Source organism: Saimiri boliviensis, chromosome 1, assembly GCF_048565385.1.
Source record: "Saimiri boliviensis isolate mSaiBol1 chromosome 1, mSaiBol1.pri, whole genome shotgun sequence".
Taxonomy (NCBI): Eukaryota; Metazoa; Chordata; class Mammalia; order Primates; family Cebidae; genus Saimiri; species Saimiri boliviensis.
In genome coordinates, this window is record NC_133449.1 from 213,446,528 (window position 1) to 213,466,559 (window position 20,032).

Genomic DNA, 20,032 nt, shown 5'->3' on the forward strand with positions numbered 1-20,032 from the left:
AGTTTATTTGACTTCCATTTACACTAACACTTAAGCTTTGACCCAGAAGATGTGTAGCCCCTTATTTTTCTAAATTATAAAGATTCAGAATGAGTTTAGTCAGCTTTTGATTATCCGAAGAGCTTGTTACCAGAAATTACTTTAAAAATCAAACACCTCAGTATTCTAAGGAAGGCATGCATGTGTTGGAGTCAAACAGGTCAAAATTGGAGGGGGGAGCTCCCCAACATAGTCTTTGTATTATCAAAACAAACATTTTTTGGCACTTACTGTGTGCCAGGCCTTGTGCCAAATACCTTAGATGGGTTATCTCTAAACTTCTCATCAGTAATATGAAGTGGGGAATATCGTTATCTACATTTTACAAGTATGGAAACTGGGGATTACTGAGGTTAAGTATTTGCCCAAGGTACCACAGATGGTAGATTCTGGAGCCAGAGTTAGAAACCAGGCATTTTGCTCCAGAGCCAATGATCTAGCATCCTAGATGTGGTCCAAAGGGAGAAAGAACAAGACAGCGGGACACCATTTCCTATCTTCGGTATCCTCCAAATAGTTGACACCAATTCGCATTTAAAAAATGGCACATAAAGGTGCATATTTTTACACACACACACTTTTGTAATATTCATTTAAGATATGACTACAATTTAATTAAATGATGTCCCCCAAATATTGTGTGTCTTGTTGCTGTTTCTCCTTCCTTAGCATAGACTGTGGTCTTGTGCCTTTGGTCCCCAGGAAGGACTTACCACAGTGGTCTTACCACAGTGGCTGCCTCAGCAATTCCAGTCTCTCATCATTCCTTCCTTAACCAGAGCATTTCTGAGTCTGTTTGTAGTACATGTTGGGTGTCCCCATAAGATTTATTTTGAAAAAAGTATTCTGTAACTTTACCCAAAAAAAAGGCTCAAAAACAATTGCTGTTGAAAACAGAATTAAGAGCTAAATATACTTCTAAATCTATATGGAAACATTCTTCGGACTTAACTTTTGTTTGTCTTATTGGACTTACAAATTTTCTTGGTGACATTGATTAGGTTGGGGTTAAACCATGTGTTTTGCAAAATCTAGGGCCTGGGCTTTTCGAGACTTCTGTTAACCTTGAAGGCTTGCATGTGTCAAATACCAGTCTCTCCCCTAGATTTACACAACTGCTGCTGACTGCAGGCACAAATTCTAAGCCCACTTATTTGTGCCAGCAGTTCCTCCTGGCATCATGCAAAACAATGTTGCTCAAGGGTCCAGGGTATAAGGAAAGGAAATTGGCAATGAACTGGAAGTTGCCATTCATATTTAAGAATTTTTTTCCCTTGTAGAATTCAGGTTTGAGTTTTGTTTCTGAGAAACTATTTTTTGAAACAAAATTCTGCTTCCTATTTGACCAGAAGAATTACTAAATTTAGAATTATTTAGTATGGTTAAATTCTAAATTATTTAAAATACAAAATGGTTTAAAAGAGGTTGGGTCATATTTTCAAATGGAATTTCATGAAGCCGGAGTATTCTGTGAGTGTTTTAATAAACATGAAGATACTTTTTAAAGAAGAAAAATGTAGAATATGAACTTAAGTCCCACAAACCCAGGAAGCCACTTGGCCTAGGTTTTAGGGCTAAACATAGCACAAGAGAGGTTAGAAACTTTCTCATCCTGACATTTGTACCACACAGCAGGCAGCTGTATGGGGTTTTTTTTTTTTTTTCCCCTTCCTTTCATCTTGTGATTTATTTTTGCCTTCTCTGGGGAACCCTGGTTCTCAACAAATTCTTAAGTCATGTATTTCCAATCCATTTATAATTTTTTAGTATCCCTGGCATAAGTTACCTTCTTGAGTGAATTTAATCTAGTTCTAAGTTTCTTCAGAGAAATCTAACAAATATTTACTAGATATCTACTCTACTGTGTTTCAAATATATATATATATGTGGGTAAGACCATGGTCCTTGCCTCCAAAGAACTCACAGTCTGGTGAGAGAGAAAGACACATAAATAAATACTTAGCATACAATGTAGTGAAGGCAGCAGTAGTGATGAGCACCTAGAGGGGACGGTGGGAACTCAGAAAGGAGGCTTCTAAACGCACCTCACTGGGAAAGCAAAGGCTCCCTGAGGGGAGGACTCCTAAGCTGAATCTCACTAATAAGTTAGCGTGAGCTAAGACAAGAAGTGGGGACACAGAGTAGCGTGTTCCGGCACCCAGCAAGCACAGTATTGCTGTTGGAACATGAAATACAAGGTGGAGATGAGGCCCAGTTAAACTGGTTTAGTAGCAAGACTGCTGACAAGGAACTTTACTTATACTACTAAGAAGCTTACACCTACTAAGTAGTAGGAAATCATGAAGAAATAAATGACCCTGAGACTGACAGAGTCATGCTGACATTTTATAAGAATAGTTGTTGATAAAAACTGAATGATTAAAGGATGGCAGCTGAACGATTAGATGATGGAATTGAGAAGGGTTCAGAAGTGGAGGCTGAAAGCGAAGTTGTCCATGCAAAAGGTAATATTGACCCAAAGCAGAGGATAGAAAAAATATACATTTAAGAAACATTTCAGAAGGAAAAAGCAGTAAGTCTTATGATTATGTGGATGTTGAAGGGTATGGAGTAGTGTGAGAGAGAGGAGTCAAATTTGACTCGTCAGGATGCCAGTAATCTCAGTACTAAATGAATGGTGGTTTATTAACTTGGCAATGTGGGAGGGTGGAGAGATTTAGGAACGAGATGATAATTTAGTTTATATCAGCTTTGTATATTTAAATTTAGGAAGGGACTGGTTAATAAAACAAAAATAAATGCAGCTTTATGGTAAGTTGCTGAACTCAATGGGAGGTTTTAGTTTTTGCCACCAAAGAAGATCTTGTGGCTTAGCCCAGCCATGACTGTGTTTTGGAGAAACTACTTAGATTTTTTCAATGGCTGTCTCACTTCTATTCCAAAACCACTTTGGCACTTAGTTCAGTTTTGCATTCATTTTTAAATAAGTTTTCTGTTCTCTCATGCTCCATAGTCTTTATACTTTTTCCTTGATGTAATATCTCTAGTATCTGCTATTTCCATCTTTCCCTTGCCAATAACTGTCATCACCCCTTTTTTCCTGGAAATAACCAACTACCAAACAACACTCACTCAGACAACTGGTTTCTTCTAAATAATTTTTAGTCACGAAGCTAGAAAAATGAATCATAACAAAACTCCCTTTGAAGCACCTTCGTAGCTGGCGAAACCAGCATTGGTCAATTGTAGGGTATTTAAAAATAAGAAGTACACTTAACCAGTTAATGGATTCAGTTACATTAAGGTGCTTATTATCACAAGGTTCAAAAAATATTGTGTGTGTGTGTGTGTGTGTGTGTGTGTGTGTGTATATATATGGTCTATATGTATGTACCCACACACATACATATACTGAAGCAATTCCATTGTTCCAGGCAAAATAATTTGGAGTCATATTTGATTTCTTGCTTTCATTTCTTATATTTAATATGTCTAGGAAAGCTGCTACCTGTACCTGGAAAATACATCCCAAATCCATCTATTTCTCCTTGTCTTCTGGTCCTAGGCATCATAACTTGTTTCTGGACTTTTATACATATGTGCCACAATGGCAGGAATCCTTGTCAGTTTTATTCATTCCTATGTCATAGAAACCTAAACAGTGCCTAGCACAGTAGCACTCAGCTAATATGTGAATTAATGAATTAAATGGAATAAGTGAATTTAATGAAAGAATCAATTAATCCATGTCATCAGACACACTAACATTTAGAAGGCTAGTTCATATTAATAGAGAAGCCATATTTTAAGAGAGCCAAAAAATACTCAAAGCAGTTTTTTTGCAGTTTCAGTTATATAGCACTGAGTATTATGGGTGTATTTGATTTTTAAAAATTGCTACTTTACTTTCATTGATGTTATTGTGTATTCGTAATTAAAATTGGTTTTGAAATGTTGCCATCAATGATGTTTTCTCCAAAATGGTCATACATTTAAAAGAAATTAGAGATGAGAATGTAGTTCTCAGGAATGATTTTTCTAGTAAGACTATATCCTACAGAAATAACAGAAATAGGAAACCTCAGTATTAGGCTACTCTACTCTTTAATCTAGAACTATTTGAGAAATTTTAATACGGGATCCAGGGAACTACATGAAAAATAATAGTGAAAGCTATTCCACTTTACTTTTTCATTGCTTTAATATACATCTTGCAAAAGAGGAAGAATGCAAGGAAATAAATGGCCTTATTTTTTCCTGAATTATTTATGTTAATTGCTATATGACCTGAATTTTGGGGATAACTGCCAATATTTCTCTTTGCATTAGAAAAATTTGGCATTTTGCACTGCTCTACTCATTAAAATATCTATCATATGGAAATTTCAGATGGTTCTAATATGTGTTGGATGCTCTGTACCCCCTGCCCTTCCCTCTCAGTAGGAATATTTAGCTGTTACTGATTTGTCTAATACTTAACTTTTTCTATTGCCAATGAAGGCTACCCTCCCCTTCCTACTCCCCCACCCTCCAGCATTGGTTTGCACATCTGAGCTGATCTGCGAGGCTTTTTTCTTTTTTCTCCCCTCAACCCATAATGTTGGGCCTAAAGTTATAACTGCAGGTCTAGTTTGAAAAATAGCACATGTGGCTTTCAGGTTGAGGTTTCTGTTTTCTGTTCTGATTCTCGATTATTCTGTCCCTAAACTGAGGAACCTGAATAGTACATGCAAATATATTTCTCTAGCTTAAAGTATATTTTCTAGATTTTTACGAAATCACAGAATCAAAAGTCTGGAAAGAATTTTAGAACAACAGAGAATTCTAATGCTTAAAGTTTGCAGTAAGTTTATCTATATCTAAGCTAATATTTATGGTCTATATAATAGATGTTAGATAAAATTAAGAGATGGACTGACTTCCTGGGATGCTGGAGGGGAGGTGGGTTCTGAGGCCATACAAATTGGGAAGCTACTATTCAGTATGAAAGGACTCACAGCAAAGAAACTTATTTGGTTTAACTTGGCACTTCCTAAATTTATTTGGGGATAGAACCCCCCTTTCAAATGAGGAAACCTTTCAGCATGCTTTGGAAATGCTGGTGGAAAGAAAACAAACACTTCAGTTCTAGGCCTGGCTCAGGCATTAATCCACATTTTCATTTAACAAATATGCATCAAGTGACTGCTTTGTGCCACACATCATTTGAGGTGCTGACAATCTATTCAGGGAACTCAACAAACAAAAGCCTCTGTCCTTGCACAGTTTATATCCTAATGGAGAGAGAAAGACTATAAACATAATATGTTAGTCCCATGGAGCAGGGTAATGGGGTGTGGAGTACAGGGATTGTCAACGTAAATATGGCTCTAATTTGAACAAATCACTAAGCCTCATTGTCCCTAATCTATAAAAAAGAAATTATAGATGATCTTGGCTCTCTCAGCTGTAGGAGTTCACTTTAACACAAAGAATTGTCCTATCAAACCATGCTACTGCTGGTTCATGAGTATTTCATTGTTTACAATCGCCTTATCAGAAAAGGTATCTGTCAAAGAAGAGCTCTAAGTTTGAATGATTTGTAATGCCACAAAAGAACAAAACACTTAAATAAATGAAGAAAACTCTTGCTGGTTCTATTTTTAATATAACATATACCTCAATCCAATATTGAATAGAAAGTATTGGACTCAAGGACAGGAAACCTGCAGTAAAGGTACCAACAGCTTTTCAGCAGATGTTAGCATGCACATATGAGAAAGCTGCAGCAGTGTGCACATTGTGCTTCTGCCCTAGATCCTTATGTAAATAGGACGTCCGTGACTTGATGTTGAAATGACCTTTCAGACAGTATTCTGTTGCCACATGCCTGAGCTTGTATCTTAGAGTAATTAGACGTTTTGACTTATACACCTTGGTATACAGTGTTTATGCTAATTATAAATGTCTGAAAGTTTCCTGAAACTTTTTCTTTGTAGCTTTTTATCGAATTCAGACAGGAGGTTGGGAGGAGGGTTGTGGGTTGTGGTCCTAAGCCTTTGATTTTCAGTCTCTCATTTTTGGAATGAAAATTAAAATCTGCTTTTCCAGTTGCTCGGACATGGTGGTATATTTTTATATTCCTCATCTTGAATAAGAAACTGTTCAAAATCACAGTCTTTTAATACTTTTTAAATAATATTCTTAAGGACTTAGGCTAAAAATTCAAGATCATGAGTCCCTAAATAAAAAGTTATTCCCAACTGACCTGTAGGAAAAGCTTAAAATACTATAATTCAAATTGAGAAGTTTCTGTCTCACAAAGGAATGGTCTTCCAATATTGTTTCAAAATCAGACCTCAGAACTTATTTCCTGTGGTGGTTACCTCAGTTCTCAAAAGCTGACCCTAGGTTCACCAATAGCAGTCAGTACGTTTTCACTTCCTCCTCGTATTTCATGAACCTGAAGGCTAGTTTTTATGAAAGTGCTTCATAACCATTTTGGAAGAAAGAGCTGTCTAGATACGCTATGGAATAGGCTCCTATATATCAGAGGGGAGTGATGCATAACCACAGGTTCCTCTGAAACTCTAGCTGTTTGAATGGCTGTAGATCAGAAAGGTCTCAGACCCACCCTAGCTCTGGCCTTCAACAGTCCCACAGGTTCTGGTCTACTCTGAAGTTGCCATAGATTAGTTCTAAAGCTTCCCTCTCACCAACCTGCCCTAATCGTCATATATCACCTCCTCTTTCTATTAAGTCTCCTGCTTTTCTGTCCAGTGGCCAAATCGTTACATGGCCTTACTAGCCATAAACATATGTGCTACCTTATGCCTTTTATACCCATTTCATTTGTAAAATTATACTTGAATATTGATACAATTAAGTTTGTATCTAATTAATACATTTTCAAGAAATTAGATGCACTAAATCTACAAACCTGTTTGAAATTTTAAGGATGTAAAATTTACCTGAAAACATCTTGCTCTTGAAAAGCTTGAGATTAGCTCAAACCATACCATCTGCATTGCTATTGCTCTGAAACCACCAAGAAAGGTAAGGTAGAACTCTGATTGGCCTGGGCTCCATGTCCCTTTATTCTCTAACCTCTAAGCTCCACTTCAGCTCCACAGCTGGAAAAAAAAAAACCCATGGCATGCATCAGGAGTCACCCATTGGTCCCAAAGTGAACACTATTTGCCCTGATGCCTGCCTCTGCCTTATCTGCATACTGCTCAAATATACTCATAGTATTACAAGTGGGTCAGAGAGATTGTTGAGAAGTTCTGCTATCAGAGGTGAGGACAGAGTGGTTTGTTACTGATCTTCAGCAGCCTGCAAATCTTATCAGTATGTGTGGCATATGGTAAGAACAAGGAAAAATGGTAGGGATTAAAAGCACTCTGCAGATAAGTTACTCTGTATTTTTTCTAAGCTGAAAACTATACTAGCTTTTTCTACTTGTTATTGCCAGACGTTTAAGACCTTGTTTTTAAAAAAATGATAACCAGAGTAGGTATTCCAATAAAAATATTTTTAAATAATGCCCATTAAGCCATTTGTTTATTTGCTGGACTTGTGATACTTAGAAGAATTTGCAGAAGTTTATTTGCAGTAGGAACTTAATCTTCACATTCTCTCTATAGCTAAATATTCTTTAAATATGGCCCATGTGTTCTGCTTATCTTTGCTTTTCAGTTTCTCCTGATTGGGAGTTATAAAACTGTAATAAGTAAAGTTAAAATGGCTGCTTTCATTTGAAATAAAATGGGTATTTATATTTTTTTAAAGATGCCATTTTTCTCCACTTATTATTGACTCTCAGGAACCAATGAAGTCAGAATTCTGACTTTTATTTTTTCTTTTCTTTTTCACTTTTTTATTTTTATAGAGATGGGGTCTCACTGTGTTGCCCGAGCTGGTTTCAAACTCCCAGGCTCAAGTTATCCTCCCATCACAGCCTCCCAAAGTGCTGGGATAACAGGTGTGAGTTACCACACCCAGCCTCTGACTTCTTTTCTAAGGGACTGACCTATTTCTATTTCTAATCCAAAGTTTCTCAGCCTTGGCCATTCTGCTGTTTTGTACTGTGTAATTGGAGGGGATGTCCTGTGCACTGTAGGGTGTTTGGCAGTATCTCTGGCCTCCCACTGCATTCCATTAGCACCCTCCCAGACCAAATGTCCTCTGGGGGACAAAATCGCCCCTTGTTAAGAACCACTGTTAATCTATGCGTAACACAAGTTTCAAAACACTTTGGTGAGTACATAGGATGGATTATGATTTTTTTAAAACTTTGTTTCTTTTTAAGCTGATTCTTTCTATTCTGGTCATTATTATATTCTTAAAATCTGTAGCATTTTTTCTACTGAAGAGACTTTTAAAAAAACAAGAATATGAAAGTCTTCTGTGTCCCTCATCAGGCCAGACTATAATGCTTTAAGAGAAAAAATGCGTAGAAGGATAATTCTTTTACCTTAAAAAGCATAAATGTCACTTAAGAAGTTAGGATTGGGTGGTTTGGAGGATGAAAAAGGAAAACGCTACATTTAAGTAACAAAGATTTGTTAAGAGCTTTCTGTAACCCTCTGTTTAGTGGACATTTGAACTAAAGGACTCCAGACTATAAGTTAAAAGTTTTCACTAAAAGAATATTGCACATTTGCAGAATTTCAGTACAGACTCTAATCACTCTTGAAAAATGGCAGGGGGTGGGGTGGGAAACGGTACAATTCTACCTATTAAAAATGCAATTTAGAGTCTCCCAGATGGGATGGTCTTCCATTCTCTGATGGGTATGGAAGTACTGCTATATTCCCAAACCTGAGCTATGCAGTAGGGAAAACTTTAGATCTAAACGGAAGCTGAGGCTCATAGGAAGATTAAATATCACATGGAGAAGAGACTACTTTAAAAATTTCTCCAACCAGATTCTGCAGATCTAGATGAAGGGTTAGGGGAGAAGATGGATGGAAGTTAAATGAGTCATGCCTATGGAGGGGATTTCATTCAGGTGTCCACACCTTTCTTACCTACCTACCTCCTCCATATTGCATATCCCTCTGTCAGCAGAACCCTGCTCTTCCCAGAAAAACAAAAGCAGACATTAGTGAGTACTGTTACACCACTATGCAGGTAGACTTACGTTCTCTTGTGCCTGACGCAAGCATTCCTTTGGCTCGTGCTCGCCTCTGCTGCTATAGGATTAAGAAGTCACCAATATGTGTGTGCCGACTAGGTGCTGAGTGTTTACACCCAATAAGACAGCCTGATGAGTACCTACCTACAGAGTAAATTAAGACTTTTTCACAAAGTTACAGTACTTTAGAACTGGGGAAAGTTTTGGGAATTGAAGAGTAATGTTAGGGCCCTCAAAAGATATTATAGAATAGATAAAAACGCAGAAACTTGTGCCAGGAGTTGGATCTAATTTAAAATAGGGAGTCAACGATAGTTTAAATTCATGGATGGCGGAGGCTCTATGGAGTATTATCTAACCTATAGTATCTTTGGTGAAATTTGACCTTTTAAAGTTTTATACAAGCTGGCTGAATCTCCTTTGAAAAGACATTTTTCTTTGACTTATTTCTTCTTATTCATTTATTCCTTCAACAAATATTTATTATATGTCTACTATGTGCCAGATACTACAAATTGTCTTCCTTCTTACCTTCTTTTTTTTTTTTTTTTTTTTTTAAACTCTTTTCCATGGTTGGGAGGAAGGGAAGGCAGGAGTTGGTGGCTGCAGTTCTTTCCTGTAGGTCAAGGTTTGGGAGACTTTTTGATTGAGTTAGTCAGAAATTACAGGGTGTCTTGCTGGGCAGAGCAAGGGTAGGGATCATACATGCTTGTACTCACAAGCACATTCATGAATGTGTGTGCACATACAGCCACACACTAAGCAGCGAGTTAGCACTGGGTCATCTTATAATGGGAAGGACAGATTTTTTTGGAGAATGAGGGTTATAAAACACTTTTCCCTTCCCTGCTTGTCCGCTAAATTACTAAGACTATGTGTTTTGGAGCTGAAGTTTGGTAAGTCATATTTTACATTCTTGCCAACTAATCCTTTTTCTTAATTATCGCCTAACACCATGCAGACCCAAGGGAGGAAAGGTTTCAGACACTAGGAAAAATGGAGCAGTTGAAAAACAGAAGATTCCAATTGTACACACCTTTCTTGAGCTCCTGCTATGTACCAGGAAATGTGGCTGATGCAAGACCTCAGTGGTCTTTAACAACTCTGTTCCTCTGCTCCTGGGACTTCCCATCTAGTAGGGAAGCCAGACCTTGAACAAGAGTGTAGAAAATACATTTGCCTGTTCCACAGTGTTGCCTGGGTATCAGCCTGGGAGTGACCTCCAGAATCATCTCTGTGGGCTTGCAGACCCTGTTTCTGTAAACATGAGGATGAACACTGCAATCTTAGGGCAGCAGTTTTTACCTGTGAATGTAATTATGGCATTAACCTTATGCTGTTGCTCTTGTTCAAAAATACTACTCCAAGAAGCAAGAATTAAAATGAAATGTGTTTTTTTAGTAAGAGAGCCAAAGATTCGGATATGGACTCTGTCTCAGAGATTGCTTCAATATATAGGAGCTACCTAGCAGGGGGTCATATAAGCCAAAGACAAAGCTTGTATAGCTCAAAAGAGGAAGAGCTTTTTACAAATTCACTAGTAACTCTTTCATATGAACTGTAATAACCATTTGCTACTTTGAAATGAAAAGGGTTCCTCTTATAAACTAATAGAAACTATTGAGCATAAGTGATTACCGACACTTAAAGGTAGAAAATGGAAATAAGAATGTGATGAGTTATAGGCATGTTTGCCAGATTCCTTGAATTGTTTGGTCATTTAAATGCTGTGAGGATGTATCAAAAGGGCACAGAAATGATTTTCACTAGAAAAACCAGTAATTCAGTTATAAGGCTTTTCTGTGGCAAATTTATAATTTGAGGCATTTCTCTCTTTTCCCCCCATTTTAGCTTGTCAAAATTCCCAAAAATGATCCCCTCAATGAAGTTCATAACTTTAACTTTTATTTGTCAAATGTGGGCAAAGACAACCCTCAGGGCAGCTTTGACTGCATCCAGCAAACATTCTCCAGGTAAGTACTTTTCAAGGTATGCCAAAGGGGGAAAATTTTTTATTTAAGAGGGCTTTAGAAAATTAAACAATAAAATACATAATAGTCATCCACAAATATGTATTAAATTGAATTACAGAGCTCATTTATTTATCTGAAAAATATTAAGCACCTACTATGTAATAGAAATTTCATTTGTCATGGGGATACAGTCACAACAGTTCTAAGATTTTTTGTCTCATGGGGCTTTTAAGGTAAAGAAGATAATATTTTACCTATAAAATATGCAGTTTTTAAAAATTAAAGACGACTTGAGGATTTTTTTTTTAGATTTAATTCACTGAATTTAAGCAAGAATCATAAGCATATTTGAGGCTCACACTCATCCATCTTGCGTGCCCTCTTCCTTCTTCCCTGTTCAAGTCGTGTTTTAAGGTAGAAGGTAGATTTTTAAACATCTTTATTCTACAGCTGCATGGAAACTAGAAATTAACCCCAGTAAAGCAGTCTATTCTTCTAATTTAAAAAAAAAAAAAAAAAAAAGGAGGGAGGAAGACAAGAATATACACCCACACCCAAGGGTACCATGGAACGCTTATCTACTTAGATCCTCGGTAAACAATAAGCCACTTGTTTCACTCTTCATTGCTTTGGTTGTTTCTGATTAAAGAATAGGCCCTTGAGCAGGAGGAGTTTGTTCTGCCCCTGGATAGACACAAGGGAGCTTAGGGTATCTCTCATTTCCTCAGCATGTTAGGCTTTGACATTAGCCCCAAGTACCTAAGACCAGTATATCTCTATGACTTATCAATGCAATACTTGAAACTGTGTAAGTACTCGCTCAATGTGGGGGAAAAACAAGAAGGAAAGCAATGTTTCAGGCAGGTATAGGAGGCAGAGATGCAAAATAAGCCACTGAAAGACTTTTAAATTTATCCTCCATTGAAGGTGACTAAGTAACTTTTTGTTATTTAATCTGTCATTTTCCTCGAGTATATATTAATTTTGCTTTCTGAAAATTACCTACCTTCAGACTTATTAAATGTTTTGGCATAAATTGTTATATTATAGATTATATAGACTTTTCTGTGCTGTCCACTGGGATGGCCATTGGCCACATTGACTATTTACACTTCAACTGATAAAAAATATTAAATAAAATTTAAAATGTCATTGCACATTTACACTAATCATATTATTGTGTGAGTCAATCCCTTCATTTCACAGGTGACTTATCCAGAGTTACATAGCTGGTTAGTTAGTGGCTTGGCTGAATGAGCACTGAGTTCTTCTAACTCCCACCCTAGTATTCTTTACACACTACATAGTACACTTAATTATTAATTATGGTGCTTTGTTTTATTATAGTGAGCACATTTTTATATCAAATTGAACAATGTCCCCTTAGGAATTTTATTAAAGAGCTTAATCCTCTCTTCAAAACCATTCATACCATCTTAAGTAATACAGTTTTACCCTTATGTTATAAATACCCTGTATGATTATTTCTGCCTTTCTTGTTTAGAAAAGGATTTAAGGTCACTTACAAAACTATATATGATGCAACAAGAGAACAGAAACATTTATTGTGAGAATACTGGGGCAAATGTATTCCCTCTGTATAATCCAAGGTGTTTTATAAAATAAGGTTGTAAGGGTATAAATTGCAGTCTGCCACTAGGAAAACAAAAACACTGGCTTTTGTTCTCAGGCTTTCACTTAGCCTGGCAAGCTGACCTGTTCATAATATGGCTCTACCTTTTCTATTCAATTAAATTTCCATTTTCCTTATGGATCTTGTCTCTCTGACCACAGTGCATGCTCTTCAAGAGCAGAGACTTTATGCCCTTTTTTCTAATTTCAGAGTGCTGACTGAGCTTAAAATACATGCTTATTGACTCAACCTGGAGAGAAAGGGGGGAAAAACAGATGCTCAGTAAATAAATGTTCAGCAAATACAAATTAACTAGTCTTCTTACTTATATTTTAAACTTCCTTGATTCTCACTTTTCTCATATATAAAATGAAATCAATCTCGTAGTCAAAATTGCCTTTCAAAAATTCCTTAAATCTACCCATTCTCAGACTTAATGAAAAGTATCTAGTCTGGGGCCTATAGCATATAATAATGCACATTTAAGCATAGGAAACGGTCAACTAGGCTAGAGCAAGACTAAGGGAATGTTTATATACATTTGTCCAAAGTATTTAAAACTTTCAGGGTAACTCAGTTCAGAAGGGATGAGTGAAGAATTCTAGAGAGTACCTTCTTGCCTACAGAGTTCAGCTCCATTTTGTTTTGTGTAAAGATCTATTTCTTGACTTTGCATGAGGGGCACTATGTTCAGCTTATTCTCACTATGTAAATTACTTAGTAAATAGTAAATAATAAGAAGAGGCCAGGTGCGGTGGCTCACACCTGTAATCCCACCACTTTGGGAGGCCAAGGCAGCGGATCACCGGAGGTCAGGAATTGGAGACCAGCCTGGCCAGCATGGTGAATCCCATCTCTACTAAAAATAAAAAATTAGCCTGGTGTTGTGGCAGGTGTCTGTACTCTCAGCTACTGGGGAGGCTGAGACAGAAGAATCACTTGAACCCGGGAGGTGGCAATTACAGTGAGCTGAGGTTGCACCACTGCACTGCAGCCTGGACAACAAAGAATGAAATTCCATCTTAAAAAAATAAAATAAAAAATAGGAAGATGTGTTGAAATACAAACTTTCTGCGACCAGACCTTAACGCTATTGCAGTCATTTTCTCCCACTCTTCCCCGTCTCTCCCACTTCCTCTGACGATTACCTTCCTCTCTCTCAGCATTTCTCTCTCAGTGTTTTTTTTTCTTTTGGCATGCAAACATGCTCAAGTCTATCTTATTTAAAAAAGAAAAGAGAAAACATAAACAACCTCTCTTACACTCACTTCTCAACCCAAAGTCTGGCTTCAGTGCCCACCATTCCACTGAAACTGCTTCCCGAAGGGAGCTGTGACCTGCTCCCGAAATCCAGTGGATACATTATTGGTTCCTTATGATTCTGGACTTGTTGCCAGTCTTGTACTGTTGACCACCTGTTCAGTGGCTTACATTACACAGTACTCTTCTGGTTTCCTTTCTGCCTCTATAGCTGTGGCTTTTCAGTCTCATGTGGTCTTCTTTTCTTCCTTTTGCTTAAATACTGGTGTTCTTCTCAATTGGTTCCCTCCTGGGACCCCTTCTCTCCTTATTCCTTCAAAGTCACCATCTCCAACACTGAACTTATTTTCTTTGTCCCAGTCCTATCTCCCAACCTGCCCTTCATCTTGTGTTCAGTGTTTCAGTAAGTGTCAGCTCCATATACCTTGTAACCTGGGCATGATCTTTAACTTCTTTCCCCCACCTCTCTCCGACTATGGCTAACTACTGGTCAAGTTTTGTCAGTTCCACCTCCTCATTATCTCTAGAATCTATGTACTCTTCTACATTATCACTGCCCTACTCTGGTTCACGCCATCACCTCTTGCTTGGTATCCTTCAGTAGTATCGCAACTGGTCTCTCTACTTTCCTTCCAGTGTCCTTCTTCCTCTCAATCTATCCTCCATCCAGATTGAGCTTTCTACAATACATATGAGTTATTTTCTCTCCCCTGATTTCAGCCTCTTGTTATCCTTTGGTTACAAAACCCGTAACATGACCCTCAGAGCCCTGTGTGGTATATTTCTCATTCCCTCTTCAGCCTCAGCTCTAACTGTCCTTCCCAACTTTCTTTGGACAATTTGGAAACCTTTGTGCTCTTCCTGAGCCTGCACAGGTTAGTTGTCTTCCCGGAAGCTTTCGTTCTCCTTCTCCCTTGCCCAGTCATCTTTCTAGATCACCTCAGGCATCACTTCCTCTAGGAAGTCCAAGTGAGATTACCTTCTGCGAGTCCTCTGTGCCCTGGCATTTGTCACACTGTGTTGTGATTTCCAGTTTGCCCATCCTTGTCACCCATTAGACAGCTCCTTGAAGGAGGGACCACAACTGTCTTAGTTCTTGTCACAGCCTCTGTGCCTCACACATTGCTATGCATGCAGTCCCTGCCCAAGAAATGTTTATGAGATGAATTAACTGTTTTGTTTTGTTTTGTTTAATAGCATTTGTAAAGACAGTTATTAGCAATTTATAAAATCTACCCTTTTTTTTTTGTATTATAACAAAGTTACTTCTAATTAAGTTTGGAAATAGATGATCAGAGCTATAGTGTCACTTTCATTACTTTTATATTCCACTTTGTTTTCAGGCCATAGCAATTTCTTTGTAAAATACCAGTTATGACTATGACCATGACCGTGATCCCCCTAATATTAGCATGTTACTTTGAAACAGAGCCATCTTCTAGGTCCATGTTAATATTCAAGATTATTTCAATAAAAGTTTCTTTTTTATTTATTTCTTTTTTTTAGATGGGGTCTCATTCTGTTGCCCAGGCTGGAGTGCAGTGGCACTATCTCAGTTCACTGCAACCTTCACCATCTGGGCTCAAGAGACCCTCCCACTTCAGTCTCCTGAATAGCTGTAACTTCAGGCACACACCACCACGCCCAGCTAATTTTTGTATTTTTATATAGACAGTGTTTCTCCATGCTGCCCAGGCTGGTCTCAACTCCTGAACTCAAGCAATTCACCTGCCGTGGCCTCCCAAAGTGTTGGGATTACAGGCATGAGCCACTATGTCCAGCCTTAAAAAAATTACTACAAAAATTATTTGCCCTGTGTTTTCTTCAACATTTGCTATAAGTAGGTCATCTTATATAGAGATTTAACAAAGTAAATACAAATTTTGCAATTTTTAGTAACTTTTTGGCCTATTACTAAAGTAAAATAATACTAAATTATTTAATGTTTGTCAGTATTTTAGCCTTAAAATGCCTTATTAAGAATAAAAAAGAATGTGTGGTGAGTCCATTTCAACTAGTCAGTCCAAAGCATGTATACTGTGGTTTCACTAAAAGTAAACTTTTTTAACTTTTCTCATATCAGTGTTAGATAATCCTTTAAAATAGTTGACAGTTAAATAAAAGAACTGCAATGCCCATTGGAACTCTGATGTCTTTCCAAATAGTGATTTTTTTTTCTTTTTCAAAATTTTATGGATTTGGTCTCTGAAAGTTCATTTCATCCATTATATAAAAAAAGGTGATATGAAGAAGAGGAACTTAAATATTTTAAATAACATTTGCATTTAAAAATTAATATTAGTTGTTTTAGGATTGCAAACTTATTTGGGCTGCTGATTTTAGGATTATATAATTCTTGTTTGCCTTTATTCTACAAAATGAGGGTCATCTCTAACAAAGCCACTGACTTACTTGACAGCTCTGGAGCCTCCCAGCTCAATTGCCTGGGATTTATACAAGATAAAATTACAGTGTGTGCAACAAACGACTCGTATCAGATGACACGAGAAAGAATGACCCAGGCAGAGGAGGAATCCCGCAACCGAAGCACAAAAGTTATCAAACCTGGTGGACCATATGTAGGTTTGTATAGATATCTTTCTTCCTCTTGCTGATTGATTGGAGTAATTCAAGATCACCGTAGGTAAATACCAATAATATTAACTTAATGAAAACACAGGAACTAGTTTTTAGAACATTTTGGATAACATGGTGAGGAAAACAAAGTTATTTGTTCTCTTCACACTGCCGATAAATTGAAGAGCATATTTTAAAGTTTTATGCTTTCCTACATCCTGAATCTTCCACTGGCTGCTTTCTATTATTTTATAGTACTGGGGTTTGGTCATATTACTGTGTGAAGTTGCAATCATGGTACCGTTGTGTTTTCTTTGTCACTAAGTGATGTAATTTCAATGATGGATACTATGGTTCTTGTTTTGCCTTTTTGTAGGGCTATTTTTATAGTAAAATCTATTAGTAGAATTTATGGGTTGATAATCTCATTGTTGTAGGTTTTGCGTACATTTTCAGAGCATCTTTGTACAACACGGATTTTTCATTACAAAAATATAAAATATGCTTATAGCAAAGCATTACAGCAGAGCATTAGAGTGATGTCTCTTTGGTTCCTCAGCTGTGACCCTCATCCTCATCTATCCTTTAATGAAGAGCCTACCCAACCCCCATCATCAGCTCACTCAAGTGTCTATCAGATAGAAGGGAGGTAAGACCAGACTTGCAAGATGAGTCTCTCCTTTATGAGCAGTGATCCAGTGATCCTAACAACTTTAAGGAGTCAATTTATGGTGACTATTAACAGTAATAGAATTATCAAGAGTGAGGATGAGCTCTTTGAGTCCTTGGTCAATTTAATAACACAAGTAACTCTAGAGTAAATGATTAAAGCATATTAATTTAGAAACTTAAATGCTCTCAAAAAGTCTCTTGAAGAACCCATCCCTTAACTAGCATCTTTCCAAGGTTTGGCTTCATTCTACTTCTGTATTTTCCAATTGCTGATCCAGCTACAGTACATTCAGCTTTGAGAGCTGGCTAGTGTCTTTAATAAGTACTTCTTTGGAACAAAGGCAATTCTCCTGGGGCTTGGTGCTTAGCTTAGATACATTTAGTTTGGTTTAACAACAATTCATCCCCTCCCGAGATACCTGTACTCATGGGGCTTAGTTCCCTGCTCAGTCAGTTACTAGCAATGAGATTTTTCACCTTCTCTTTCCTGCTGAGTGAGGTAGCAACTTCCAACCTCCTTTCTTTCTCCTTTATCCTTAAAAGTAACTTAATTAATTCTCTGTGTTAGTAGGCTAAATCTCAAATAGTTTTTAAAACACACAAGATCTACCACACTTACATTTAAGTACAAACTATGAGTGATCTCCCCCTGTTGCTTGGAAAATGTTGTTTTACTCTGCCCAGTACCACCATTTTATAAACAGTGAGACAAATCGGTGTGTTTGACAAAGGAATAGAAGACTGAAACCATCAAAACAATGTTTCCCTTCCCGATATAACTAGCTGAAAAAAACCCTCCCCTTGATTTATTCCAAAGATAGAAAATCAGTGATGATGACTGCACTTTTCCATTGAATGGTCCTTGGGTGTCATCTGTGCTCATGTGTTTTTGTTTTCAAAGAGTCAGCTACAGTTTGTTTATAGCTTACACAACAGACTTCAACACCCCAAATCCCACAGTCCATATACTTACTAAAGGTACTGGGAATTTTAGACCTTGCAAGGTTTCTTAAAGGTACTACAAATAATTTGCATACATTTTGGAGGTGACCATAGGAAATTTGAGGTTATCAGAGTTTACATGGGAACCATATTACACCTTCCCTCTGCTAAGAAGAGCTGGCCACCCTCTCTATACCCTCCTCTTCGCCGCAGAGCCCTGCAGCGATCGCTGCCAATCCGGGCCCTCTGTAGGCCTTTTCCTGTTTGCTTCGTCCTCAGTGTCCTAGCCACTCACCGTCACAGCACAGTGTTCTTCTCTGGTCATAAATCTTGTCATTCACCTCCTCAGCCTTTTATTCTCTAGGTCAGATAACCCCAGCTCCTTTTATCTATTCTTAATATGGTCTGTATCTCAACCCTTTAATTATTTTATTGCCCTCCTCTGGACTCCCTCCAATTCTTGACCTTAGAATTCAAAACTGGGCACAATAATCTTAAAAGTCTGATCAATTCTGAATACAGGGAAGCAATGGAATCAAGTATCTTGATTGTCTTTTTTGTTGTCTATTTTGATTTTTTTACTGTACTTTGTTATGTCATGTTTTGATCTTTTTCTTTTAACCTTATTCATTGTCAGCCCTTTCCCATATATTGTTTTCCTTCCAGGCAGCTCAGTTTGTATCTTCCTGCCTCTTTCAGTGTCTCAAAACTGTCTGACTCATTCAGTTCTTTAAAATGTCAATCACCCTTCAATACTAATAAAACCCAGCATTTATTGAGTTCTTGCTGTGCACAAGGAATCTCGTAATTACCCTATGAAGAATATTATGATTCTCTCTGTATTTTATATACCAAGTTGTTGGTGTCAGCAAATAGCAAATTGTATGAGTATGACCTTATTAACAAGTTCGGTGCTTTTTTTTAAGACAGTAAGATATACCCCTTTAATTAATAATTGACTATATCACATAAAGTGACACCAAAAGTTCACCTATGCCATGTTAGAGATAACTGCGGGACAAGGTTGTTTTCAACACTGTCAGCCTGGGTGGATAACCAGTGAGAAAAATGCTGATCCCACTGTGGCATGGTGGTACCATGATGCCAGCTGACACCTAGACTAGGGCAGAAGCCCAGTTTGAGGCAGTGAAGACTATGTTCCTAGGGGTCACCTGGCCGAATCACCCAGGAATATGAGTTTCTGCAACCCTCTTGGGGGCAGAAGAAACAAAAACCTATTTGCCTAGAAAGGAACAGGAAAGGCTTTAACATGGAAAACATTACTATCTTCAGTAATATTTTTACATCTAGTCATTAAATTTATATCAGTGGTAAACAATATTGTATTATTATAATTCCTCTCCTTTGTTTAAAAAAAATCACTAATCACCGCTGCTTCTATTTTAAGTCTGCTCACTGACTTATACCTAAATTATGGATATGTACTAAATTATGCATTTTTTATGTAGTAATATTTATTTAGTTATATAAAATAACCAGTCTAATTTCTAGGATTCTGTTTCCAGTTTTTCCAACTTCCAAACCACCCTCCTTATTATATTTTTACTTTCTACTCTTTATAAACAAACTCCTTATTTTTGATGCCAGACAAATCATTTAACATCTTGCTTTTCTCAAATATTAAAAAAAAAAAAAAAACGGGGGGGTGGGGTGGGGTGGTATTTGAACTAGACAACATCTAAGGTCCTTTACGGTGCTAACATTTTGTGAATGTTCAGTATATATATTTTGGTAGTAAACTTTTTGAAAAAGTAGTCACAAATACCAAATGGTGGAGATTTCCCTTGCAGTGGATTATGTATTTAACCATGACAGAGCCATGTCATTGTCATGAGT

General features: G+C 37.3%; 1 protein-coding gene across 2 annotated transcripts in view; it reads left to right on the plus strand.

Moving 5' to 3' along the window:
* ELL2 (elongation factor for RNA polymerase II 2) overlaps positions 1–20,032 on the plus strand; it is a 76,659-nt gene that overhangs the window by 30,500 nt on the left and 26,127 nt on the right. The window contains exons 3-4 of one of the 2 annotated variants that reach the window (XM_039469515.2): positions 10,970–11,091; positions 16,404–16,567. In XM_039469515.2, the coding sequence (XP_039325449.1) occupies positions 10,970–11,091; positions 16,404–16,567 (286 nt within the window). The remainder of the gene's footprint in view (positions 1–10,969; positions 11,092–16,403; positions 16,568–20,032) is intronic. The other variant, XM_074383253.1, reaches the window with a different exon arrangement.